At 43.4% G+C, this 26333-nt stretch overlaps 1 protein-coding gene across 2 annotated transcripts; it reads right to left on the bottom strand.

Moving 5' to 3' along the window:
• Positions 1 to 11680: 11680 nt before the first annotated feature.
• TECTB (tectorin beta) lies at positions 11681 to 22387 on the bottom strand. Of its 2 annotated transcripts, none has more exons than XM_040607724.1 (11): positions 22296 to 22387; positions 21313 to 21401; positions 19281 to 19471; positions 18717 to 18859; positions 18566 to 18638; positions 15908 to 16011; positions 15745 to 15828; positions 15387 to 15549; positions 13307 to 13376; positions 12355 to 12387; positions 11681 to 11872 (listed from the first exon to the last, which is right to left on the bottom strand). In XM_040607724.1, exons 2-11 carry the CDS (start codon positions 21386 to 21388, stop codon positions 11820 to 11822), a joined length of 990 nt encoding a protein of 329 aa, XP_040463658.1. In that variant the 5' UTR covers positions 21389 to 21401; positions 22296 to 22387; the 3' UTR covers positions 11681 to 11819. The 2 variants fall into 2 exon arrangements, with proteins under 2 accessions (XP_040463658.1, XP_040463659.1); XM_040607725.1 differs by having other exon boundaries at positions 21313 to 21423; positions 22296 to 22353.
• Positions 22388 to 26333: the final 3946 nt, after the last annotated feature.

A 26333-nucleotide genomic window follows, 5' to 3' on the forward strand; every position in this document is an offset into this window, starting at 1 on the left:
ACACCATCGCTCCAAGCATCCCCCACTTCCTTCTTCTTCCCACAGCTCTATATACTAGGCATGATGCCATATGGTCCGGAATATCCCTTTGGCCAGACTGAGTCAACTCTCCTGGCTGTGTCCCCTCCAAATTTCTTGTGCCCCTCCAGCCCTCTCGCTGGCAGGGCCCGAGAGACTCAAAAGTCCTTGACTTAGTGTAAACACCACCTAGTAACAACCAAAACCATCAGTGTGCTATCAACGCTGTTCTCACACCAAACCCAAAACCCAGCCCTGCACCAGCTGCTCAGAAGAAAATTAACTCTATCCCAGCTGAAGCCAGGACACCTTAATTTCTAGCCTTTTCCAGGGAATTGATAGGTTTAAGTGTTGGAGTTATTAATTGCATCATTTCTGGTTTTCAGGATGTCTTCCTGGAAGATGCACTGAGAACAGTAGTCTTCTACCCTGCAAGCACATGTTCCTGGTCACCCTCAGATCTCCTGGGGAACCTACTAAGTACTTAGATTTTTTGGAAGAGGGCTGGGAAAGACTTGAAGGGACAGCCCTAACACAGCTATCTGTCTTCAGAGGAAGAGGTTTGACTTTGTGCTCCCTGCTTACAACACTTGCCTAATATGACATTCTAATTAAGCCTCCTCCTTTTCCCAGTTTGTGATTTCCCCAGATACGTGTACCTAAATAAGTTTGTCTCCAACCAAAATGCATGTGAGGCAGCTGTGTGTGGTTTTCAGTCCCCAGTAACTAAGGAATCCCAAACTCCACGTAAGAGTGGATGGCACATTTTTGTTCTTTCCTACTTGAAGAATTACACTAGCTAGTTCTAGATATGGATTGTCAATTATTATGGTCCGGAATCACAGCTGCATCTGAGACAAAGTTGGAATGTATTTATTGAAAGTGAAGTGTACTTTTATATAAAAATGGTTTGGCAAATACTAAACCCAGGCAGCATTTCGAGACTGCTGCATTTTTGTTGCACTTTGGTTTAGGTTTGTTGGTTAATGTATGTTCTTACTTGGCCTACCTGCTGATGCAGTCCTGCTGTATGCTATGCCTGTAAAGGGAATGTTAAATCATGGGGCTATGTATATATATATATATATATATGTATAAAAAACCTTAAATGTTGGGAAGGACATCTCAGGTCAAAGAGCACTTACTGTGAATCTGAAAGTGCAATAAAATCTGTTTGCATGGTAAGCATTCAGTGAGGTGATTTTCCTGGTTCTGTACAATTGGAGTTAACCAACAGGCTGCTTCCCGTCATACGTTGTATCTGGAGGGATAGTTGCAGGACTCGTGAGCATACACCAGCTACAGCTGTATTTTGAGGTGGTAACTACATGTACTGATGTAACTGTCGTAAATGGGGCCGAGATCAGTACCTCCAGATTGGGTCCATGCAGTTCTGACAGAGTGACATGGTTACCTTAAACACTTCTCAGAATAACCTTTTGTTTTGCCTTTTAACTCCCGGTCATCACGGGAGTGTCAGGTCAGGGAGAGGTGGTGCTCCAGGGTAGGCAGGTGGCGGAAGCTGAGCAAGGCGCAATGACTTTTATTATCTGACAAGCTGCAGCAGCATCGCCGATTGCTGGCTTGGTGCCAGTCCTGTGTGGTTCAGACAGTTCATCAGCCAGTATGCAAGCTGTCCCCTACCTGGCATTCTAGGAAAATGATTTTTGAATGTCTGTTGTCCTTCCCTCCACTAATAAGCAGATGAAATTTGGCAGGGATCTGCCTGTCCTGGGTGTTTTCCGTTGAACTACAAACCTTGCTGGAAGACTCTCAGCAGGTCTACAGTAAGTGGTGAAGAGTGCCCTGATTTAGTCCCAAACTGGGAATAGGAGCATGGATGTCATGCCTTGACCAAGGTCTTTAGCCCGGCTGCTCTGGAGAAAGAAAACATATGTAGAAAGGCTGCTGTGCAGGGGGCAGAGATGTGGCATGAAAACAGGAGCTGTACATCCTAGCAGGCTGCTTTTGGTGCTTGCCTCCCTTGGAATTTACTTTCTGTTTCTTTTGAACATGGACAAGCACAATGCACCTTTCAAAAGTGAGATAGTTACTCTACCATCTGTCCCAGTCCCACTGAAACCCCCTTTGGTTCCTGAAGACCAGCAAAAGAGCCAGTACAAGGGTCAGAAAAGCGAGCCTTGTCCTGAAAGCTGCTTTAAGGTCTTCTCTGGGCTCTGCTGGGACCTGAAGAGTGTTCAGGGAGCACAGGCATCTTAGCCATATCACCCTCAGTAGATACCATAAGATCTTTCTCACAAGTTAGTATCTTCCAGAGCTGGTCACCAAAATAAAGTTGAACCCTGCTTGATTAATTAGGAACCCTGAAAATCAGGGCATGTAGATTTGTGAGCAAGTTTAAAATTAGTCAAGAGATTACACTGATCTTGTCAAAGATGTCCTGTGGTCCAGCTCCACAGTCGTCACCAGACGGTCCTTCAGGCTGGTTTCCAGAAGTTTGGGCCCCTCCACCGAAACCTTCTCTAGGAAAGCCAGGGCAAGGATGGCAGCACCGGCAGAGCCCAGGGAACACCGCAGACTCCTGGAGCACTGGTCAAACTAGTTTCATGGTTGCTCTCTGCTGCCGAAATGGTGCAGAGGTGCTGAAGTGCTGCCAAAGATTATGTGACAGCGAAGCAAGCTGATGGTGTGCTGCTGCACTAATTGTGTTGTGCTGCAATAATGCCTTGCTCCACTTCCCTGTACCTAGAAATAATTGCTGAAAGAAAATCTTAATCCTGATGCTTTTATAAACTGTGAGATGTTAAGAAATGCCAGCAACTGGGCAGCCTCTTGGTAAATGATGCCCAACCTTGAGGTGACAATTACAAAGGAATGAGGATCTTATTTCACTCTTAGGATGGAAACCTGGGCATGGATATATGCTTGGTGCCTGAGTTACAGTGCTCTGGGGCATAGTGTTGTGTTTAATACCTGACCATAAATAGAGAGATGCAATGGCAGAACTATAGCAAGAGAATTTTCATCTTGTCATTGAACAGCCATAATATCTAGCCTGGTGGTTCCTCTGTGGTTCCTGAACCAGTTGTTGAGGTGTAAAGTTCACTTTTTCTAGAGCTTCTTCTTATGACTGTTCCATTTTGCCTTCTGTCTTTTTTTTTTTTTTTTTTTTTTTTTTTTAATCTATCTGAGGCTAAAGGACATTTAAAGTTATTCCTCAGATTCCTACGGCAGTCCGTTGGCACTGCTATATCCTTCCTGGCATTTGAGTTTCCTACTTGTTCTTTTTATTCTGTTTGTACAGCTAAATCAGGTCTGGGCCTGTGAGCTGGAGCTCAGTCTGTTCTTGGCACCACTGGGCTGGATTTTGGCATCAGCACCGAGATCAGCCTGTGGTCTGTGTCACTGACGGACGTCTGAAGGCAGATGGGACAGTGCCATGTAGCTATAGCAGGACCACAACACTGTGTAGGTTGGTGGGAAGCAGGATCCCCTCCAGAGGGGAAGTTTGCTGGATGGAGAAGAGAGGTAGCAAGGATTTCTGAAGCCAGTGTTGCCAGATTGTTATATTGCTTGTTTTGAACTATCTTTTAATACGATCCTTTTTGGAAGTGCGTATTTACATCCTGAAGGAGCTACGTTTACTGTATTTGCATGGAAACATGGAATGCCTGAGGTGAGTACAGACAGAGTAATGTATCTGTCTACTTACTAAAGATGTCACCTTTTATGTTGGAAGGCTTGTATGGATTTTGACCTTTTGATAAATATTCTACAAGATTATAGAATTTACCTAAACTTACTAGTAATTCCTTTCTTGGATTTCTAATGCCAGATGGAGATCCTATCACTGATAGTAAACTGTTACTTTCTGTGTCTTGCAAGGTAGCTGTAGTTTGCAATGATTCTTACGGGGGACCCTGAGATTCACATGTAGATGTTCTGTGGCTTTTGCACTTTCTGTAAACAGCTGCTGGTGGTTACTGTCTGAGGGAGGCTTTTGAATTAGATGAACATTTATTCTGCTCCAGTGAGGCCAGTGTTAAATTATGCCAGACAGGAAAATTACATTCTTTCAAAATTATTTCTTCCCTCAGCAAGGTACCATTTTAAAATAGTATGAGAAATGACTACGTAATTAGCAGTGTACATAGATTTTGCAGAGATGTGGTAGCAGGACCCAAGCACGATGAAATTATGGCACCTCATGAAAAGGCATGGAATATGGAACAGACAAATCATTCCCTCCCTTGCCATGAAATCCAGCCACTAGGAGGAAACTATTGGAATCTGAAACTATACACTATATGCTGTGTTGCTTGGCTCCAGATGATAAACAAATGTGACCTCCCTGTATGTGCCCCAATAGGCACATTAGGATCTCGGACAACATGGTGAGCAAACTGGAAAATTATGTTGATCATTTGGAGAGACTGGTGCAGTTGGTGGTAGAGAAAAGGAAGACAGATGATCTCTTGTCATCAAGGTTGCCTGTTGTGGTTTTTTTTGACTGACACTGTACAAATGTGTTGCTAAACAAAGTGTTGCTCTAACATGCTTGAAATTAAGAAAGAAAAGCCAATAGAGGATGCAAAAGGGTATCAGAAGCAGGGGAAGAAATAGGAAGGCAATATCAGCCAGCATGATGGGCAGTGATCTCCATGCAGTGCTTTCATTGATCCTTAGAGAAGTTTTAGAAAACGCTTTCAGTAACTTTTGCCTGTTTCAAAACAACTCAGAGCAAATGAAGGAAATGGAGAACAAGAAACAGTGGTCATACAAGAAGGTATCCCTTCTGCTCCTTTCCAGCCTCACTTGAGAGAGCGGTGCATTGCTTGGTGGAGCTGCAACTTGCATTATCTCAGCATCCCTCTTCAAGTGGTCAGTCTCCTGGGTCACCTGTACAGCCTCTTTCCTCTATAGCATCCTTAAAACACATGGTGTTTGGCACTTTCTGGCTATTGAGCAAACAGCCATGGAACAGCAATGCTTTCGTTGATTCTTTTGCTGGCCTTGGGGAGGGACCTCTGCTAGAATAACTTGGTAGGCAGGCTAGCAGCAAATGTGTTTTCTTAATCTGTTAATGGCTGTGAGGAGGAAACCTGTTTCCCTATCTGCCAAAGAAAGTTGTGAAGTGGTTTGAAATCCCTCCTATGAAAAAGACCTGAATAACATTTCAGTTTAGTCCAGTTAATTGATACAGTAATTTCAAGACATTTTTGGGTTTCTTCTGTGCACTTTTCTTTACATTTTGGCAAATAGTCACTGCAGGATCGAAGGTTCAGATTTATTTGCACCCTGCACCCCACATCTAGGATATGCAATAAAAATAGTTGTGCTCTTTTTGTTGCTGAAAGTGGAAACCACTGGTGATGCTTATATGGTGGCTAGCAGCCTGCCTGTCCGCAGTGGGATCAACCACACTGAAGCAATAGCTGTTATGTCCATGAAATTCCTGAGTGATGTAATTACTTACAAAAACTGAATTATTGGCCTTCACACAGTTAAAGAGCTGGATCCTGGCTGGTTGTGAGCTGAGGGTGGAGGTCTGGGTACCTCGGAGGGTGAGGACTGCCACCCACCAAGGCACGGTGGCACACCTATCGCAAGCGTGAGGTAAAACCTTGTCCTGGCTTCAGCTGGGATAGAGTTAATTTTCTTCTGAGCAGCTGGTGCAGGGCTGGGTTTTGGGTTTGGTGTGAGAACAGCGCTGATAGCACACTGATGGTTTTGGTTGTTACTAGGTGGTGTTTACACCAAGTCAAGGACTTTTGAGTCTCTCGGGCCCTGCCAGTGAGAGGGCTGGAGGGGCACAAGAAATTTGGAGGGGACACAGCCAGGAGAGTTGACTCAGTCTGGCCAAAGGGATATTCCGGACCATATGGCATCATGCCTAGTATATAGAGCTGTGGGAAGAAGAAGGAAGTGGGGGATGCTTGGAGCGATGGTGTTTGTCTTCCCAATGCCCCGTTCCGTGTGATGGAGCCCTGCCTTCCTGGCGATGGTTGAGCACCTGCCTGCCCACGGGAGGTGGTGAAGGAATTCCTTGTTTTGTTTTGCTTGCACACACGGTTTGTGCTTTACCTATTAAACTGTCCTTATCTCAACCCACGAGTTGTCTTACTTCGACTCTTCTGGTTCTCTCCCCCGTCCCACTGTGGGGGGAGTGAGCGATCGGCCGTGTGGTGCTTAGTTGCCTGCTGGGGTTAAAGCATAACAAACCTGTTGGTGTAAACTTCCAGGTGATTAACTTCTGAGTTTTATCTTATTTTTTCTATGGGTGCTTGTGATTTGTTACTGTGGGTCACCAGGTACATAATAAATCGTGTATCAGAACCCTTAAATTTATTGTCTTTATTTTTTCTATATATGGATTTTCTCTTTCCAATACAGATAAAAGAAATGCAAAATTTGCAAGTTTTCTCAGTTCACTATTCATCCTTGGAAGTATCAGATCAGGCTACATATTTTTCCTTGATGATTATTTCTGTTGTTCCATTAACGTTTGCTTCTACTGGAATGAACACCAATCTGAGATGCCTCCCTGCTGTGACCTGCTCATGTCATTCTTTCTGCCTCAGTTTCTCTCAGTTTGTAAAGGGAAGATTAAGTCTTTCAGATCAATCAGTTACTGTTTTTAAAGTACTCTGAGGTATGCACTGAAGATGCTAGCACAGGAGTGTTGGGCAGGAAGACAATGAGAGGTGCTCAGAATGATCTTATCAGGACATATTAATCACCGTTCAAATTTACAGCGCTGTGCAAACACTTCCTAGTGATAAGGCTTTGCTTTACGCTCAGACCTCAGCTTTAGTGCTCCCCAAGCAACAGGACCTGCCTGTCCTGCTTCCTGTCCTGCGGTACTGCGTCGGTTGGACTCCGCTGGATGCACTCATGGAAAAGCAGAATGCAATTTAAACCTGCAAGGTCTTCTCAAAGCATGCTTCAGGGCCATGTTGCTGACAAACCTGTGCTACCTGTTGTGGTTTAATTGTCTTATTTTTAAAACATCAGTACGATATACATCCTGAGTGTCTGTCTTGGGTGGTTGGCATCCGTTGCTATGTTTGCTCCCAGAAGGAAAACGCTGATGTTATTTTCTGATTAGAGCAGGTGAGTGTAAGCGGAAAAGCAGACTGCCTTGCAACAGGGTGGGATCCCTTCCAGTGATGCTTTGTGTCCGAGTGTGCAAATGCCCAGAGAGACCCAGTCTGTGGGAGGAGGGTGTTAATGTGGATGAAACCACGTGCAGAGAAAATTTAGCAGGAGAGGAGGCACAGGCTGCTCAATGTGGGAAGCAATCTGGGAAGGATGGAGACCAGTTGTACCACAGAGGAGCTGTTTGCATTGCAGGTGAATTTAACGACATTTATCTTAGAATTTAGAACTGGAACATGTCTAACAATTGCTTTTAAAGAGCAGGCTAAGACATTAGTGGGTACCAGGTTTTCCTTGTAACAACAAAGTAAAGAAAATTGTATTGGGAAGCAGGCTGATTTCTGTACTTCGGGGTGCAATGCAGCTTCTGACAGAGCTCAGGACACTAGTCTCCCCCTTGTGTGCCTGGCTGCAGGAATTATTATTTATTTCTCTGAAGCCACGGGACTCGACCTTTGCAGCGCCACAAGGATAAGCTATATGAAAGGGCTGTGAGGTCCAATCAGTCAATAGCTATTTTTAGCTCTGCACCTGTGAGTGACAGCTGCCCTTTAGGTAGAGATAACGTGAAAAGATTTGGTCTTCAGAACAGAGTGAGGAGGTTCACTCCTAATACAGCCTATGCACTTGTACGATGGGTTTTGTATTTATCAAATCATGTCTCTTATGATACTATTCTGAGTTAAGTAGGGTCTTTCCTTGCCTCTGACTAGGACATTTAAACACAACGTCATGGATTTACAGAATAAAGAGATGAAGTCGGTGTTTAAATTAGGGTTAAGATGGGGAGTTATCTGGATCTGTGACATTGCCTGTGTTTATATTGTGTAATGTATTGCCAATCCTGGCAGTGTATGCAATGTTTACCTCAGTGTGCTACTAAGCTGAGATCCCCCTACAGGGCGGCTTGCAGCCCTGATGTGGCTTCATTCCTTTCAGGGCAGAGCTAGCAGGGGATGCACTAGGTGGGCATCTCAGGTCAGATCTAGTCTGACATCTTCACATCAAAATCATTTGCGAGTTCTCTGATAAACAGCCACAGAGGATTCATTCTCAAGTTTGGATTTGAAATTATGGGGTCCCAGCACAGGATATAATAAGGCACAATGTTTGACTGTAATTACTTCTGACTTTGACAGTCTCAGAGGCTGCTCTTTCATTTTCACTGTTGGACCTGGGGTGGCAGGAGTGGAAGGAATCACAGTGCCGTGGCACTGCTTGTTTTGGGGGCACTAAATATAGAGCATCAAGGATGGAAAGTACCAGCTTGCATAGGTGGCATGCTTGCTGGCTTGTACTTCCTGAGGGTTTTGTGTTAGATCTGACTCACTCTTTCATTGGCAATTTCTTTTGGACCTTCTTAATCCTTATTTACATCTGCAGGGACTGTCAAACAAAGGCCACCCAGGTTAATGTTGTTTACCACTTGCAAGTGAGAAGTGACCTATATTTAATCAACAAAATAGTGTGTAAATGTGTGTCACTGTACTAGCGACAGTTGTGATGCAATTTGTGTTGTTATCATCTGGACACCTGTGTGTGTTCATTTCTTTCCTACTTCTTGCCATGACCTCAGTGACCTTGTGCTTCAGCATTGCAATGCCAAACCATGAGATGGAAAGCCTGTAAAAACTCTTGCCTCATTACAGTTCATCCAAATGGGAGGAAGAGTTGGGACAAAACCAAACTGTAATCTTTGGGAAAACAAATGTTGAGTTCTAAACAGATTATCTGCATCCCTTGTAACTAACCTTCCTCTCCCTCTATATTTCCACAATCAGCCTTGAGTTGGACTTTCAGATGCAGAGATCAAAGCAAGCATTTTCATGCCCTGCCAGCTGAAGAAGATCAATCATTATAATGCACCCGAAATAATGAAGTCTATCAAGCTTCAGGTTGTGCTAAAATCTTTTGCAATCACTGCATTTTCTGATACTGGCAACATAAATAGTATTTAGTAGAATAAATAGTGATGAGCCATATGCCTGTTAGGAAAAATTAAGGTGAATTGTAGCCCATATTTTTAATGCAAGCTATTTAGGATGGACTACTTGTGCTTTTTTTGAGAAACAGTACTTCTGGAGCTGAAACTTGTTCATGTGTTGCTGCCTTCTCTGGTACATAGATATTTTCACAGTCACCTCTGAGAGCTGTTTTTCAGTTGTGTTTGGGCTTTTGGGTTTTTGTTTGTTTTAGCAACAAACCATTTCTGTGACTGTAGGGAGACAGTGATCCAGACCAGGACTGGTAATAGGGCTTTGCCTACCCTACAACCACAGCTTGCTGGCTGCATTACCTGCACTGTGTGTGACAGTAACACATATAGGAGATATGTATGCCCAGAGGCTCCATCCCACAGTGGGCAGGGAGGCGGCCTGGGAATTTGCAGGCAAACCTCACAGCTGCTGCAATTCTGTAAGGTTTGTTCCAAAGCAACACGTTGCATAATCAGGAAGAAAATTAATCAGCCTACCAAGGAAACTCGGTTCAAGGCTTTCTTCGCAAAATAGCTGTGGTAGGAGAGCAGTGACTGCTGCAAAGGCAAGGCAAAAGAAACAGGATTTGGAGAAGAAGCTGGTGTGTTAATCTCATTTGGCAAGGACAAGAATTTGAAGATGTAAAGCCACTTGGCAGGTGTTGAAACTCGGGGTGTTAGTGGGAGGAGGGAAGGGGAAAAGGAGGCAAAGCAGTGAATGGTAGAGAAAACCCTGCAGGATCATTCTCTCTTATCAAAATGTCCTGTGGTGCACAAAATATTTGATAGCTCTGCTCTGCTTTAGAAACTTGTACCCCTGAGAAATACTTTGGAGCACAAGCCCTATGAGGAGCGGCTGAGGGAACTGGGGCTGTTCAGCCTGGCCAGGAGGAGGCTCAGGGGGGACCTTGTTGCTCTCTACAGCTCCCTGACAGGGGGTTGCAGGCAGGTGGGGGTCGGTCTCTTCTCCCAAGTAACAAGTGACAGGGCAAGAGGGAATAGTCTCAAGTTGCACCAGGGGAGGTTTAGATTGGGTATGAGGAAAAAATTCTTCACTGAAAGGGTGGCCAAGCATTGGAACAGGCTGCCCAGGGAGGTGGTGGAATCACCATCCCTGGAAGAGTTTAAAAGACGTGTAGGTGTGGTGGTTAGGGACATGGTTTAGTGGTAACTTGGCAGTGTTGGCTTAACAGTTGGACTCAATGATCTTCAAGGTCTTTTGCAACCTAAATGATTCCATGAGTCTGTTCTCTGATACTATGATCTTTTAACTCCGTCTGTCTAATCCAGACAATCCTGTCCAGAGAGTGCCCTCTGTTGTGTGCGATGGCTAAATGCCTTTTCAGCAGGCTGTCAGGCAGGATGCTGTCAGCTGTAATTCAGCTTCTAAACAGCTTTATTTTTCTCAGTTACTTATAAATACACACGGACTGAGATTACACCTAGAGGAGCAAATGGAGTCCATAATAAATGGGATCTGTGTGTATTTGAAAACTGTGGCAGTAAGGTATGTGTGTTCTAGCTATGCATTATTGTCATAACAATGAGGTTTCAAAAAGAACAGGGAGCTCAAAATCCTTAATTTAATAGAACTATTCAGGAGATTTCCTGTCTACAAACATCTATAATGTGCTTATGCTGCAGTATGTACAGACACAGGTACACCTGCTGTGTTCATTAATAGGAGGTGTAACAGCTGTAGTCGTTCTCCCTTTCACATATAGGATCCTGGAAGTTTCATGGAAAAGGCCTTAGAATGTTCATACACTTTCAAGAGTTTTGTTCAACATTGTTTTAGTAATTACTGGAAGTAAGGAATCTACCATCACTCTTGCTGGGAAATTATTTCATGTCTTGATATTTCTTGCTCTTTAGCAACCATGGTTTCCCTTTCTAGCAATTTCTTCTTGTTGTTTAAGAGCTGATGTTACTCAGGTGCGGAGCTAACACCCAAACCCTCTTGTATCTGACACCAGCTGCGTCTTCAAGGAAGTGTAAAGCTCAGTAGCTTGTTTTCTAACCTCAGGTGTGCTTAATTTGCATCCACACCATGCAGCTATACAGTACTGAGCCTGCCCTGTCAGCAAGACCTCTTACTTGTAACAGTGTTGTACCTACTGCAGCATGTGTCATACTCTACGTAACCCAACTGATCGATACTGGCAATGCTGAGGCACAGGAAAGAAATATCAGGTAATTAATTCTGAGGACCTTCTAACTACTGCTAGATAAAATGCATCCTTTTCTCTGATCCTTGACGTGTTAGGTTGGTTTTCGTCTCATTCAAAGGCTTCACAGATCAAGCTAGGATCTTGCAAGACCAGGCCTGGAGGGGAGTTTGGTACCACACTGAGACTGATAGGGAAGGGGGACCCTGAAGGTAAAACTTGTGTTGAAAAATGCATATCCCTGTGTTCTCTCTAGAAACAGGTACTGTTGGCATCACACCCCTTTAAAAGGAGGCATGGGTAGAATACATAACCCTTGGGTTTTCACTAGTTTGAAATGCCTGCAGAGGCTAGGGAGAGGTAAATCTGTTTTGGGATTCTCCAGTATTTGAGGCACAAAGCTCGCAGAATGTTTTATTTAGCTGGTAAAATGGTGCACAAGGATTTTTTGTAGCTTTCATTTTTTTCCTCATTTTTAGTAAAGAAGTCCAGGTCTATACAGGTTTGGGAAAAGTTAAGAAACGCAGCTGGGTTGCCAATTATAATAAAACAGCACAAAATCCAGTCACAAAGAGTAGGTGGAAGATGATATCTGCAAGAAAAACACAGATTCATTGTGAGTACTTCCCTGCCAGCTGCCTTTCACGTTGTCTTCCCACCCCCCTCAGTGCAATTGCATGCCCCTAACGTGGCTCTGTCACCATTTCAAGTTTTAACAAATAGGCTTTGAAAGGCGTTTTTCAAACCCTTTCCAAATAAAAGTACTTTCAGATATCTTTGTTAACGCAGTGAAAAATGCTTGTTCCTTTTGGGGAAGAGGGTGTGAAAATAAGAGAAATTAATGTTCAGTATTGGAAGTTATTGGTATGATTTTATTGTCCAGTGAGGGGTGTGCTGAAAGGAGGAAGACAGAGTATAACACTGAGAAATACAGTTTGATTTTGAAATATTTCCCTTTGTGCCAAATTTACTAATTTTTTCACCTGTTTCTTTGAGCTATGGGTTTTATGTTGGCAGAGCCACTCAAAATCCATATTGGGTTTGATATTTTCATTGTCGTAATTTGCTATTTACCTGAGAGTGTGTAAAATCTGGATAAACCTTTGCCTGTATAAAATAAGAGAAAAAGATAACATTGGGATGGCATGTTTAAAATAGGGCAAAGTGCACCAGCATTCTTTGTAAAAGCAGAACAGATAACATTTGCACATTTTGAAATTCTGGCTATTTCTTCTTATTGGCCATACTGTCTGAATTTATAAAAGGCTCCTCAGTTATCTTCTAAAATTGATGGGGTTTTTACTGGTGGATTGCAGTAATGCTGCTTTACATGTCTTTGTAATTTTAAATTAGCTTTCAGGTTGTGGATGTGGATGTAAGTGATAAACTAGCATAAAGGGCTCCGGTGAAAATATGATTTGGGCATACCTTGTTCCAAGGACCTGTTTCCAAAGATGTACTGGATCTGCAGGATTAAAACAGCCCCTGGAGAAATTTCTGTTGCCTCCAGGAGGTAGCAGTTAGAGGAACCAGGGGCTGTTTTGTGATGGGGAAACCTGGTGGCAGTTCAATTTGTGTGTCAGGATGGATAGGCACAAAGGGTTAACCTACCAGAGTTATGAGTATGCTGAAGTACCAAACCAAAGATTTTCTTTCCCACTGCTCCTAATCCTGACCTCTCTCCCACTCCTGGGCAATCTGTCAGAGCATGTCTGGGCTGTTGCTGAGGTCAGGTGCAGGTGAGCGGGGTTGACATTGCGAACCCGGCGTGCCAGTGGCTTGGCCATTTATTGTTAATGCCAAGTGGGTGCCTTGACTCACTCTGTGAATGAGGAGAGCTTCACTGAGCTCTCCTGCCAGAGCCTGGAGGAGACCAACTGCTGTTCAGGACTCCCGCTGCCATGGGGGAAAGGGTCTGGCAGAGACTTTGGGTTCCCTCTGCTTGCTCCTGTGCTGCGAGCCACTGGTGGCTCCCAGCTTCCTTGCTTCCCAAAGGGAGAAACACCCCAGAAACCCAGCCACTTACTGCGTACAGCAATCTCCGCCACTAAAACACCTCCAGTTTGTTCCATGCGTTGTTTTCGTTTGTCACAGATCTGAAGAGATCAGAGAGAAAGCCATGTATACAAGAAAAATTAAAATAATAAAAAAATCCCAACCCAATTCTCATGTTTCCGACCAAGGAAATGAAAACTGTGTAAGTATTGCTGCCTATTTTCTAGGGATTCTTTTTCCTCTGTAATTACTGGGGGGGGGGGGGGGGGGGGAGTGGTGGTGGTGGTGGTGGTGCAGGAGAGATTTAAAGTCTTTGCAGTGCATTTTCTGGGCATTTTGGTGTGCCACAGCCCTTAGAGTGGCTGTCAGTGTAAGCGCTCTTTCCAGTTGTGAGATGGCAGGAGCCCAGACGGGTGGCTACTTGCTAATTACAGGTCCTCCTGGGCTGCCCTTTCTACCCTGCCTTAAACAAAACTCCTGTCAAGAAGGAAGGGGACAGCTGAGCTCCATCTATTTAACCCGTGAGCTCTGTGAAGTCTTCTGTTGTTGTTTATTGTTAATTATAATTGATTCACATTGGGTAGACACAGGAAGCACCGAATCCCTTTCATATAGATCATCTCATGTCCAGCACTAATGATGCCTGTCACAGCTGATAAGGTCTGTATGGGAGGCAGTGCTCTACAGATTAAAGGTCCTTGCATGTCCCCTGACCTTTGCAGATCCCCAGCTGTGAACATATTTTTTTTACAAACACAGCATGTGGTAATTCTGTCATGAGTTGCTTGTAAGCAGAGACCCCCAGCTTGGTTCAGCCTTAATTGCAGCAAATCACCAGCTGCATTTTTGGGTTGGAAGTGGACTCAAGGGATGTTAGCCTGATGGAGCAATTATCCTATGCAGGAGGGTGAGGAGGGAATTCCACTCTGTGCCTGAAAGGATGATGTAGGTGTTTGGCAGCACTGTCAGAGAGGTGGATACAGAGTACTGGTTTTGTGTTTTCTTTTAACCCTGGTCTGTGGTGGGATAAAAAGTTGAAGAAATCTCTAAAACCCAATTTTTTTCTTTTGTCTTTGAAACTTTGGATTTCTAACAATGTGTTTTTGTCAAACCTGCAAATTTTGCACAGATCTGTGCCCTCTGGTTAGCACTGAGGCTGGGTAATAAACTGCTATCTTAATTTGGCTCCTGCACTGAGAAAGGGTTTAGAAAGAAAATCTAGTTTCACTAGGAGTGATGCTTTCTCTTCTCCAGCAAGAAATATTTGTTGTTGAAACAACAGTATGTTGGCCCAGGAATATTTTTGGGCTTTCATTTCAGATTAAATAAAGTTTGACTTCGTCTTAAGCAATGATACAGTCAGTGCATGAGGAAAAGAACAGCAAAGCTCTGACTTAGTGAAGGAGGCAGAGAGAAAGAAGTCTTTAAAGCAACACACTTTGGTAACCCTCACCCTTGCATCAGTTGGTGCAAGAGGTGCACAGCTGCCCATGCTAAATAATTTGCCTGTATAGCCCCCCACCCTGTTCCCACCTAAGGTCACAGGGACCTACTCTTTGACCTCGGTCCCTGCTCCAGTGGTAATTGATGTATTTAATGCAGAACAGGACTGCTGCAGGGGCAGTGAGTTACTGCAGGATAGCAGAGGATGTTCCCTGGGAAGGGGGACTAGGAGGTTTCGTTTGACTATCAGTGAGCTTTGAGTCAGGTTCTCCTGGTGCCCCCAGGATGCCCTTGGCACCGAGGGATTTGGTAAAATGGAAAAAAAAAAAAAAAAAAAAAAAGCTCTACTTTCTTCCCTATTTCAAGCTTGTGTTTAACTGTAGCTGTTTATCAGACAGGACTGTAGTCTGGGATATCGAAAAGAACTGAGTTTTTCAATGGCTGCCTTATTTCTCAATACATTTGAACAAGTTGCCCAATGTTGTGTGTGATGCCTGTGGCATGACTGGGGTCGGGGTGCACGGCTGACCACTCAGGTTCACGCATTGTGATGGCTCCATCTGCTGAAAGCCCTGGCGCTGGCTCTGCACCTGACGTGCCCTCAGGAAGGTCTCGACATCCAGTGAATAAACTTAGCACCATGTGTGTCTCTGGGAGGGAGGCCTTACCACTGGGCAGGAGAACTTCTCACTGTCACAGACATGCGTCTCGCAGTGCAGCCAGACCTTGGACAGCTTGGGGATGTTACGGAAACGGAAGGCATTGAACTGGAACGTTGCCCGGTTTGTTTTCCCATTCTCATGCACGAGGATGGAGCTGTCCGTGGCACACCTGTGTGGTATATGGAGAAGAAGTGTCAGTCTCCGTGGCTTCAGCGAACCATCTCCTGAGGTCACAGTCCGATGAATACATTTGCCCTGCCGTGGGCCGGCTTCTCCTTTGCCCCCTCATCCCCAGCCTGTGGCTTTCTGCCGTCCTCGGGGCTGGGCTGGGCAGAGTCCCACCCCGGGTCCCACCAGCACCTACCCCTTGGTGATCAGAGGCCAGTGGATCTGGTAGAAATACTCTGAGGAGGGAGTTGCCCAGCAGTTGTTGAGAACAACTTTGAATCTGGGGAGATACAAACCCCAGATTAACAAGGAATGTCCCAATTGCCAGTTCATTAATTATTACTCCTTCCCTTGCCTACCTGTCACTTAAGCCCTTAGCTTCCACTCCAGCAAATATGTCAGAACCAATTTCTGATGTTTCAACGACGAAAGGGGCTTCTTTTATACTTGAAAACTTGGCATTCTTTGAAAGACAAAGAGAAAGGCATCATGTGTTACTAGTAACGTGCAAAGCAAAGGCATGTGGCATCTTCAGACAGCTCTGGAGAGATGGACACCAGAAGTCTGGGCTCTTATTAACTGTAAGCTCCAAACTCTACACCTAGTAGTAGAACTATTGCAAGCCCAAGATGGTGTTTAACAATTGTTTTGTTAATATTGGGTGTATAATGATAGTAAGTGGCAGAATTTGATGCTATTTGGGTTGTGGTATGTGTTATATCACAGCATGGGTAGGAAGCGAGCTGCTTCTGGTATACCAGAAGTGGAGGGTGAAGCTAATGGGAGTGAGAGACTGGAGATGACTGTATGGAATAGGAATGGTGTTTTGGGAGATGGCCACATGTCAGGGAGAAGGCATGAATTCAAGCAGAAATCGTGTGCCCACATGCAAAGGTTCAGCACTCTGTGATTTGTGCTTGTGGTCCCAGCATGGTGAGAGCTGAGGGGACACAAGAGTGCAGGAAGAGCTCTGCCAGCTACAGTCATTCATCCGCTAAAAAGCCAGCCTGCTCGAAGCAGTGTAGTGTGTGGTACTCGGGTGAAAAGGTCTAGTTACAACTACACTGAAGTATATACCTTAAGTCCTGCTGGTTTTTGTTGTGTAAGAGCATAACAAAGCTACTACCAGAACTATATAAAGAAATAACAAAGCTACTACCAGAACTATATAAAGAGTAACAGGTTTAATCATAGCACTGGTTTACTTAGTTAAATCTACACAGCAGGATTCAGGTATATGCAGTTCTGAAGCTGTCGGACTATCTTTCCCTGCTGTGCTTGCTCAGTTCCCTGGTACCGACTTTCTTATGTACCTTTCCTTGCCTGCACAGCGAGGTGGCTGTGAGGCACTACAGTATTCCCACTGCAACATCTGATGGACTGGAAGCACTGAAGCTAAGGCTCAAGGCAGTGTTTAGATTAGTGATTCATGGCTGTTAAGTGCCCTGAGAAATTCTCATTTCACCAAGGATTTCACCAAAGGAGAGAACTTGCAGAAGTACTGTCACAAAACTCATATGAGTCCTAGTGCTAAAATGAGTTGAACCTGGTATACTGCTTCTTTTTCCAAACTCTATTGCTCTACCCTGTTTTAGGGTACTATCTTGTTTTTCTTCACAACACGTTTCAGTGCTGAAGGTCTGATTTCTGTTCAGGCTCCAGCCGCTCATACTGCATCACAGTCCTGTGATGTTAATGGTGTGTCATGGACTAAAAGGCAGGTGAGATGTTGCCACCGGGTTACCCTGCAGCTTGGGCACTGCTTCTGGATGAGGAAATGGGCACATGAAGCACGTGGAAGTATAGCCACCAGAGGCAGAGGGTTGTGTCAGGCAGCAGCAGAGATGCACAGCAAGGCAAAATAAATCTTTTATTTCTATTTTGCCAGAAAACAAAAAAGAACGTTTCACTGAAATTACCCTTTTCTCCCCAGTGAAAATGTGAACAAAATAACAAAGAACTGGTCTATTAGCTTTCTGAGCTTGTTCTGTACTTTTGCTCAGTGGGAAAATGTATTGGTACAGTTCAGACACTTCTTGACTCCTGGGACCCCACAGCCATTAGAACAAAACAGTAATTTGGCAAAAAATTAAAGTCCCAGAGATCCATGGCTCACTGTCTGTCCTTTGTTTTTTGCAGCCGTTCTTACAGGAGCTGACAGGAGCAGTGTGGTACCTCCTGGGACCTTGCCAGTACGTACTACGGGTGTGCTGTGTATCAGAAAAAAAGACCACATGGGTTTTTATGTGGCACCCAAAGCTTGACAAAATGTTTAGTGATCAATTGGTGCCCAAAATGCAGAGTGTGGGGGGAGAGATTTCCATCAGTCCACCTTGTGGTAAATACTCCCTCTACCTGACCTATGAATTTAACACTGTATGTTATTAGCTGCACTTTTTTCTAGCTGTTCTAAAATAGAGAGGCTGCTTTGGTGCTCTCAGTTGTGCTTTGGTGGAAAGAAGACTCCAGGTTCAGGAGCTGGCAGAGCTGTGGGGAGGAGAGGGATCTTTGAAAAGATCAGCCTGATATCCACGGACAATATTTTTTAAGAGGCGCAATTCCAGTATGACCTAAAGATCTCTGGGGAACACGAAATAGCTGTCAGATGAGAGGGTCAGGAAGCAAATTGCAAGAGAAATGCATGGAGCTTTGCTGTGTCTGTAGAGACTAGGCGGTAGCAGTGGTGTCTAAAGATGCATGCCGCTCTTTGAGTGGGACTAAAAACAAATTTTGCTTTTTCTTGTAAAACCAATCAACATGCTAGAAACGTCTCTCTCAGCAGAAGAATCTGCCCGATTTGGAGGGATTTAAAAAAACAGTTAGCATGTGTCTGTTCTGTTCTCTGTTACTCAGCAGAAAGAAGAACCCCTGCAAACCCCACTGTAATTATCTGTTCCAGGCTAGTGATGTGCTCTGTGACACTTCACAGTCAGGACCAGAGGCCCTTTTTTCCCAGTTCTTAGGCTGAGGCCTGCGGAACGTGAAGGCGAAAAAGCTGGGTGGCAAAGAGCACTTACAGAGTAGAAGTTGAGGGACAACTGACTTTCAAATGAGCCGGAGCTCCCATTCTTCACATGGATGGTGGCCACCCTGGGGACATAAAGTTTCCATATGAGTGGGATATGGTACTGAAGACAGGGTGAGATGTACTTGCAGAAGAGGACGTACCTTTGGTCAAAGGCAGCCTGGTTCACCAGGTAGTTGGCGTTGTATGTGCAGGAGAATGAGTAATTCACAGGCTGGCTCTTCACAATCACTGAGGAGTCATTGGAGACAATGGAGTTGTAGAAGTGATAAATGGGGTTCTTGAACTGTGGGTGGTGAGACAGAAATGTAGGCAGTATTGAGTCTTTGAGGCATCAGCAACAACTTCTTACTTTGCAACATGAGGACTCTTATCTGGTGACAAAACACCATCCCTAAGGAAAAATGTTTTTCTAGCTCTTTATATGCTATGCTGCCTATACATATGCCTTACTATATATAAGTTCTGTGTAATACAGGTGCAAATGGGTGACTAACACACAGATTAATATTGAAAAGCATGTGAGTACTTTGCCTGTAGATGCGCAAAGCACAATTATTTGATTCTTCTTTACCTGATACTGGGGTTTGCCTCCTCCTTCCATCGGTGCTTAAAGCCGACTCCAGGCTGAAGGAAACCAGACTCTCTCAAGTGAGTCCAGCTGATTTCTGAGTCCAGCTCAGAAATGTTGACCTTAATAGTCTTACCTCTGACTGTGTCCCACAGTATGATTTGTTTTTAGGTGATAGGTCCGGGATTGTGAATTGGTAATATCCTGAATCATGGATGCCATTGTAGCAAATGCCTCCAAGTGCCAGTTGATTAACCTCCCATCCATAAGGACACTCCGGAATTCTGGTAATGATGGTTTTAGGATAGCAGTATACCAGAATTACATCTGAAAGGAAAATAATGCACCTAGAGTGATATTCAGTGGTGTTTTTCTTTCAAAGAGCTGGGTCTGCACACCTGCTTTCCATTGGTATTAAACTTCTGTGAGCAGGGGTGGGTGCTGGAAGGTCCCCTAACATAAGCAGCTTTTGCTACACAAAACTGACCTTTGGGTTCTTAAATTCTGCCCTCTTTGGAAGAGTTTGGCATTTGCCTTCTAATAAATGCAGAACTTAATGTAAATTTTTTATCTTTCTGGAATAGCTGATGGGGGAGCAGAGACCCTGCTGAGAAACCCAAAGTCAAAAATAGGTGCACTGAAATCTGTCAGATTAGTTTATGCTGCAGAATTGGCTTCTGTAATGCCACCGAGTTTGTAAAATAATATTAGTGAAGTTCTTTGGTAGACCTGCACCTTTTTGTAGCAGCATTAGATCTAGACCACGATAGATCTTTTGCCCTTTCTTTCCTGGCGCTAGCATTGCAGTGCCAGCGCAAATGGAATTTTTACAATTCTCAAGTTAAAAGCTAAGATCTGAAAATGAACCAAAAAGCCTAGCCCTGTTAATGGCAATATATGAACTGAAAAGCCTAGCTCTGTTACTAGCAATAGTGAATGAACTGAAATCCTAGTGCTGTTAACAGCAATGGTTAATAGCAGTGCAGTATGTTTCCAAACACTGTGACTGCTAATACAACCATGAATATTGAACATCATAACTTACAGACTTACTGCTTCATGATAGTGAAATTGGACACTTTTCAAAGAGAATCAGGCAGTGTGCATTTGACTGTCTGATGGGAATATAAAGGGCAAATATTGACTAGCCATTAGTGACCTGAAAATTGAGAAAGACTTCCAATTACTACAGTCAGAAAAAAAAGACACTCTGCCTGGAACTACTCAGTTATTTCTTTTAAAGCCCTTGACACTCTTATTTTTATGATAAAAGCCTTGTTTTGCAGCCTTTCCATATCTGTTAGGGAATACTTGGGGAAAGACAACTAGGGACCTTAACAACTTGGTCCTTTCTGGTCAACAAACCTTTAGCTCAGGCAGGCTGGTTCAGCTTGTGATGATGGTCACATTTGTAGCTCTGGTGACTTTACAGCTATAAACATTCCTGCAGTTCAGAGAAACTGCTTCTTTAACTGGAGGTACTGAAATAAAGGGCTAGAGGGTCAAATATGTACGATATACAATGAAATTACTGACAGTAGCCTGACGCCAGTCACGCACACACAAAGAAATCTATATTGAGGCGTATTCCAACACATTTCTAAAGTGGATTTCTTAACTGTAGTGAATTCTGTATTACAGGTCTGCCTGGCACCAGATCACATGAATTTCTAGGCAGAAATCAGTATGAAATTAGAGCCTTAGCTTCAACAATTTGGGGGCTTTTCTTGTTTAATATAGCAGTGTGGCTCAGGAGCTCAGCCCAGCACATTCATTCACCACTTGTCATCTGATGGCAGTCAGTGGGACGAAAGCCCAGCTTGGACAGCAAAGATCTGCTGCATCTAACCTGTGCTATTTCAGATATTTTCTAATTGTTATTGTTTTCTTTGCCATTTTATGCCTGAATTCTCCTTGTGCTTAACTTTATTGAACTATGATTACTGCACAGAGTTAAGCATATGCCTAATTCTCTGTGGGGCTAGGACTTTAGTGGTATATGCTTTACTGTGCTAGCTGAAAGCAGATCAATAAAATAAATGTAAGGATTAGCTCTCCAGAATCCACAGTTTAACTTTCTGAAGAAAAACCTTTCCACTTTTAAATAGAAAAAACCCTTTGGCAGCTTAATTACAAAAGAAGATCTTAGGAGACTTAAGTTATTTTACCTGCTTTATTTGGACTGCAAGGCCCTGCAAGAGCTTGAGCCAAGATGACCAGCAAATAAATAGTAAGAGTCACCATTTCTTGCAATGATCTGAGGACACAGGGAATAAAAGCTGAAATGGTCTTTAAAATTGGAAATAAAAACAATGCATTGGCTGCAGACCTGAAAATGTATCTACTGTTAAACACGTTCTTCTTGCAGAGAGAACCAAATAGCATTGCTGATATTCTGTCACCCAACTTAATCGCATCTACAGGATAAACATTTCCAAGACGGTTATTGTTGCTGGGTCACTATTGTGGCAATTTTGCTATTTCATTTTAGTGGTGGCTTTTCATTATTCTAGTTTTTCTTTGTTTTTGTTAAGAGTCTAAATCTAAAGTGTTAGTATAACCAAATAAAACAGAAACAATAGGATCTGAAAAAAGAGGGAATAGAAATTACTAGAATAAATTGATGCAATAACATACATGTTGTGCTTATAAATCTAATGCTAAAACTATTCTTTGTTGTGATGGCTATCCTGATGTATATCATCTTAACTTCACGTAGCTCATTTTTGGCAAATCACACATTTTCTCCTTTACTACTAAATGTTGAGTTTTTAGGAAAACATACATACAGGAATTTAAATTTCCACTTCAGGCCTCAAACCTTTAAGCTGTTTCCCACAGGGAGAAGCACGTACAGCCTGTGGGATTGGGACTGGAGTTCTCCTATTTTCCCTTCATAGACACTCTTCAGTGTCTGCCCTCATATACATATTACTGAACAGACTGTCAGAAGTAACAAATATCCTTTAGGTAAAGAAAAAGAAATCTTCCTAATTAAGTATTTCCAACAAAAACTATAGATTTCAACATTTAAACACAGCCACTACTTAAAACCTTGTATTTGTAAAAAGCTCATACAGTACATTTCAGTGACAATTCCTTCTAATTATAATCCTATGCATGCTACAAGAAATTTAAGTATTATACTTACGAGACAGAAAAGGGCTAATTATTTCAGCTTTTCATTCCGATCTTATTCCAATAGCTGCAGTGTCAGCTCTTCCCAAGATGTCCTCGTTCAAATGAACCCAGCTGGCGTTATCTTTGCTTTATATAAGCAATCTTGTAAAAGGAGCCCATCTCTGGTTAAATCTCAACCTGTCAGTATTGTCCAGTGTGGGAGGAAAAAAAGGAGTTATAGAAAAGCAGTTCTCTTCCCCTATATGGGACTGTGTTGCTGCTATTTGATTTTTTTAAAAGTCCTTCTGTGGTGGCTTTTTACAGATGTTGAAAATAATTGAACAGAAACCTGCTAAGGTATATATATAACTGGCACAAAATCTTTGTTTTACAAGTCAATTAGGAAAATGTAGAATTTCTGCAGAGGTGAGGCCAGCTGCCTTCTAGAATTCAGTGAAAATGTATTTACAGGAATTAGATGCCTGTCTTGAGTGGCTCATTGACAATGCCAATCTTTTGTGCTATATGCAAGTGGACAAAAGTAATTCCAATAGATCATATGCCACCTTTGGGGTTGGTTTTTTTACTCATCTTTTCTAAAAGCTCCCCAGGCATGTAATCTGAGTTTAGGTAGGATCTTCCATAAGCCTAAGTATTATACTACATAATTATAGTATATGCATATAAGGCTATGTAATGTACATTAAATATTACACTACAAAATGTGTAAAATTGACCGTTGCACAGAAAGCTGAAACAAATTTGCTTTTCATATGGCCATCAGTCATGTGGTTGCTGTATGACAGTCTTAGTCAACTGGTAAGATTTTTCTGGTGATCTATCACATCCTCTTTGTGTTAGCTTCTAGTGACAGGCCCAGCAAAAGGACTTGGGTATGCTACTGCTGTTTCACATGCCTGCATAAAAATGTGGTTGTAAATGGTCTTGCTATGTAAACTGTCACTGGACATCAGTATCCACCCAGATCTGGATGTTGTTGAGCTACTTATGCTCCGATACCTGTGTCGAGTCACAAAACACAGAGGATGTCACTGACCTTGCCTGTGGGACCCAGTCCTGTGGGTTTCCTTAGAGATTATTTTGGTGTCTCCTTCTGTGGAGCGCCCCATTCTGCCCCATCTGTGGCAGGAGTTTGATGTGGCTCTGCCTTCTCTGAAGCAACCTTTTGGTATACAGTTGTGCAGTACGAAAACTATATCAGTTGTTGTTAGTCTGGAGGTTTTGGGGGAGGAGGGAGTGGGATGGAAGAGCACGCTGGCCCTGACCTTAACCTGAAATGCTAGACCGTGAGTTTTCAGCTCTCCTGTGGGTGAGATTTATGGGCTCACCTTCAGGAGAGCATTCACGACGAGGAGTCTCTCAAGCCAGGTGGCATTAGCGAAAGATGGCCATCAAAATATGTCCGTCATTGCAAGAGATGCTAGCTGTCCCCCAGCGATGGTGGTGGGCAGGTGAATCTACAATGACATGAAAATATTTATAAGTGGTTAGGGTGGCTTCTGCTTCTTGCAGACTGGTCCAAAGCCCTAATGGAAGGATGAAAAGCTTATAAATGTCTCTATTTATTTTCAAATAATAAGCCTGAACGTAGACCTGAAGCTTCATGAGGATTGCAATACAGAGCACGTTGTAGGCTGCTCTCACTGTTCTTGTGAGCCAGTTCCTGCAAGCCATCACATTCTGATTGAAATGGGATTACTTAAAAATGTACACATGGATAAAATCCTTCGGCCAGGGTTTGTTGTTATTTTAATTGAATTTAAGAATAATCCATTGAACAAGAACCAAAGCTCATAAAATTATTTGTGTGACCTAACTGGGGATTATCCTCATCAGAAATCCTAAAATAAGGAAGATTTAAGTCCGGGTTTCTGTTTTATAGCCTCACCCCAAATCCTGCAGTTAATAAGGCCAAAATTTGGTTTCCTAAGCCCAACTCGGAATCTTCACTGTGTAAATAGTCACTTATTTTTGTCTTTCTCTGTGTGTGTGTATTTGGGTTGTGGTGAGATACTATGACCCACCCAGTTATCAAGCATATATAGCTCAGGAAAAAGAGAAATCCTGCAGGAGAACGCTTGTGACTTTGGGCATGAGAAAGTCCTCGTGACCTTGTACATAATGATCCTTCTAGCTCAAGGGATCAGACTCAGCCCCGGAGTTGGACTTGGTCTCAGGTTTGCCCACACAGGGCTGGTTTGGAGCACAAGGTCTTTGGCTAGCCTTGATTAGGCGTAGTGTAAATGCCTTGCTAAAAATGACGTCAGTGGTCAATCTCATCATAACATTAACAGAGCACTTGAAACACGGATTAGCTTGGTTCTGATGATTTTTAGCAAATACTGTGATTAAATTATCGTTGGTGTAATGCTACAGGTTTCAGTGGAATTACTCCAAGATGGATCAAGTCCCATAATTTGTGAAAGAGAATAAATCTCTCGCTATCTTCTCACAGAAAAGTAATCTCCATGTACATAATACCCCTTTTAGGTGAAAGGCAAAAAACGGAATGAAATCCATGAAGCATATTTGGCAGAAAGTGCCAGCTGGTGTATAGTAGTTTGCATTTGCATCAGAAACAAGCACAAAATGTACCTAAGCCAACCAGCATCTGATACCTGCTCTGATCAAAGGTGAAGACTTGGGGAAGGGTTAGGTTTCTCTCTGTAATTGCCACACAGAAAAAGGAAAGTCATTAAATTGCAAAGTAGACCGTTGAGGATTGTTGTATTTCCCTGACTCTTTCCAAGCCCATTGACTAATCTCAGCAATCTGTACCTGTAAAGATCTTGACAGAGTAAATGAAAGCCTTATTGTGAATTTCACCTACAAGGGCAGCTTGTCTCTCCAACTTTGTTCCTTCCATTGTGATGGAAAGCTGTGCAAGTATCTCCTGTCTAGTTCTTACACGAGGAAAACTGGGTTCTGCTGTTCGAGTCTGCAAGGGATATTGTGACATCCAGTTTTCATTGTTTGCTATAAAACAATAAACCTGAAGAGCCCCTTAGCTATGTGGAAGGACTTTATGAGTTAATGAGGATCAATGGAGACAGCTAGCTGATTCCAGGAGGAATGAGATCTGGTGACATTTACCTAAAGTCTGCAATGTATGGCTGATGGTGTTTCCAACCACGCACTGAAACCTGGCATATTGGGGTTTGTCTGAGATAAGGAGTGTATTCATCCCACAGGCGTGGAGGTTTCCATGCTGGGACTGGAAGAATGGTAACTGCGTTTCTAGTGGGCCTGATCTGAGTTAACAGGTCCTCTTGGAAATGCAGCGCGGTGTTGGTACAGTCAAACTTGTCCTGGATCCTAAGTCTACAGTCATCTGTGCTGTGTAGACTCGATGCCTCAAGTCGTAAATACCTTATGGGTTTCATCATTTTTTGCCTTTTATAGAATAAATACTTTTCCAATAGTTAGTTACTCATGGCACGTGGTTGGTCACTCACTTCAGCATGCGGTTGAGTCGCCACCCCTGGAGATATTTAAAACACGTGTAGATGTGGAGCTTAGGGACATGGTTTAGTTGTGGACTTAGCAGTGTTAGGTTTGTGATTGGACTTGATCTTAAAGGTATTTTCCAACCTAAATGGTTCCATTATTTTATTCTATGATGTTTCAGCCTTGTGAGAAGATGATAGACCTGTGCAGGTGCATAACAGCACCTAGAACCCACAGACACCCTGCACCCTAAGTCCTCAGGTAGCTGACATTCTTCAATAACTTCACAAAAAAAATCAGAAGCAGGGGAAATAGAGGAAATTGTGTTTGTGGAAGAGAGATTCACATAAAAATCAGAGGTGGAGGTCTGGGCCTCTGGAAGAGACGGTCTTCTGCTCTAAACTTTCTCATGCATCACCTGCCTGTCTCTGGAACTACACAACGCTGAATCATAGTCTTCCAGCAACCGCCTGCAGCCATATGCTTGGCGAGACATGCCGCTGTTGGGACGTGCCCTCCTGCGGTGTGGGTGAGCACAGGCTCTCTGCTGAGGAACCATTCCCTTGCCATTCCTGCTGTCCAAGGCATTCACACAGGCATC

The sequence above is a fragment of the Falco naumanni genome, chromosome 9 (assembly GCF_017639655.2).
Source record: "Falco naumanni isolate bFalNau1 chromosome 9, bFalNau1.pat, whole genome shotgun sequence".
Taxonomy (NCBI): domain Eukaryota; kingdom Metazoa; phylum Chordata; class Aves; order Falconiformes; family Falconidae; genus Falco; species Falco naumanni.

Coding starts and splice junctions, on each gene's coding strand:
- TECTB (XM_040607724.1), bottom strand. CDS start 21,388: ATGGTGACTCTTACTATTTATTTGCTGGTCATCTTGGCTCAAGCTCTT. Junction 18,639..18,716: donor CAGGCTGCCTTTGACCAAAG/GTACGTCCTCTT, acceptor TTATGTCCCCAG/GGTGGCCACCATCCATGTGA. Junction 16,012..18,565: donor TGTCCCTCAACTTCTACTCT/GTAAGTGCTCTT, acceptor TGTCTTTCAAAG/AATGCCAAGTTTTCAAGTAT.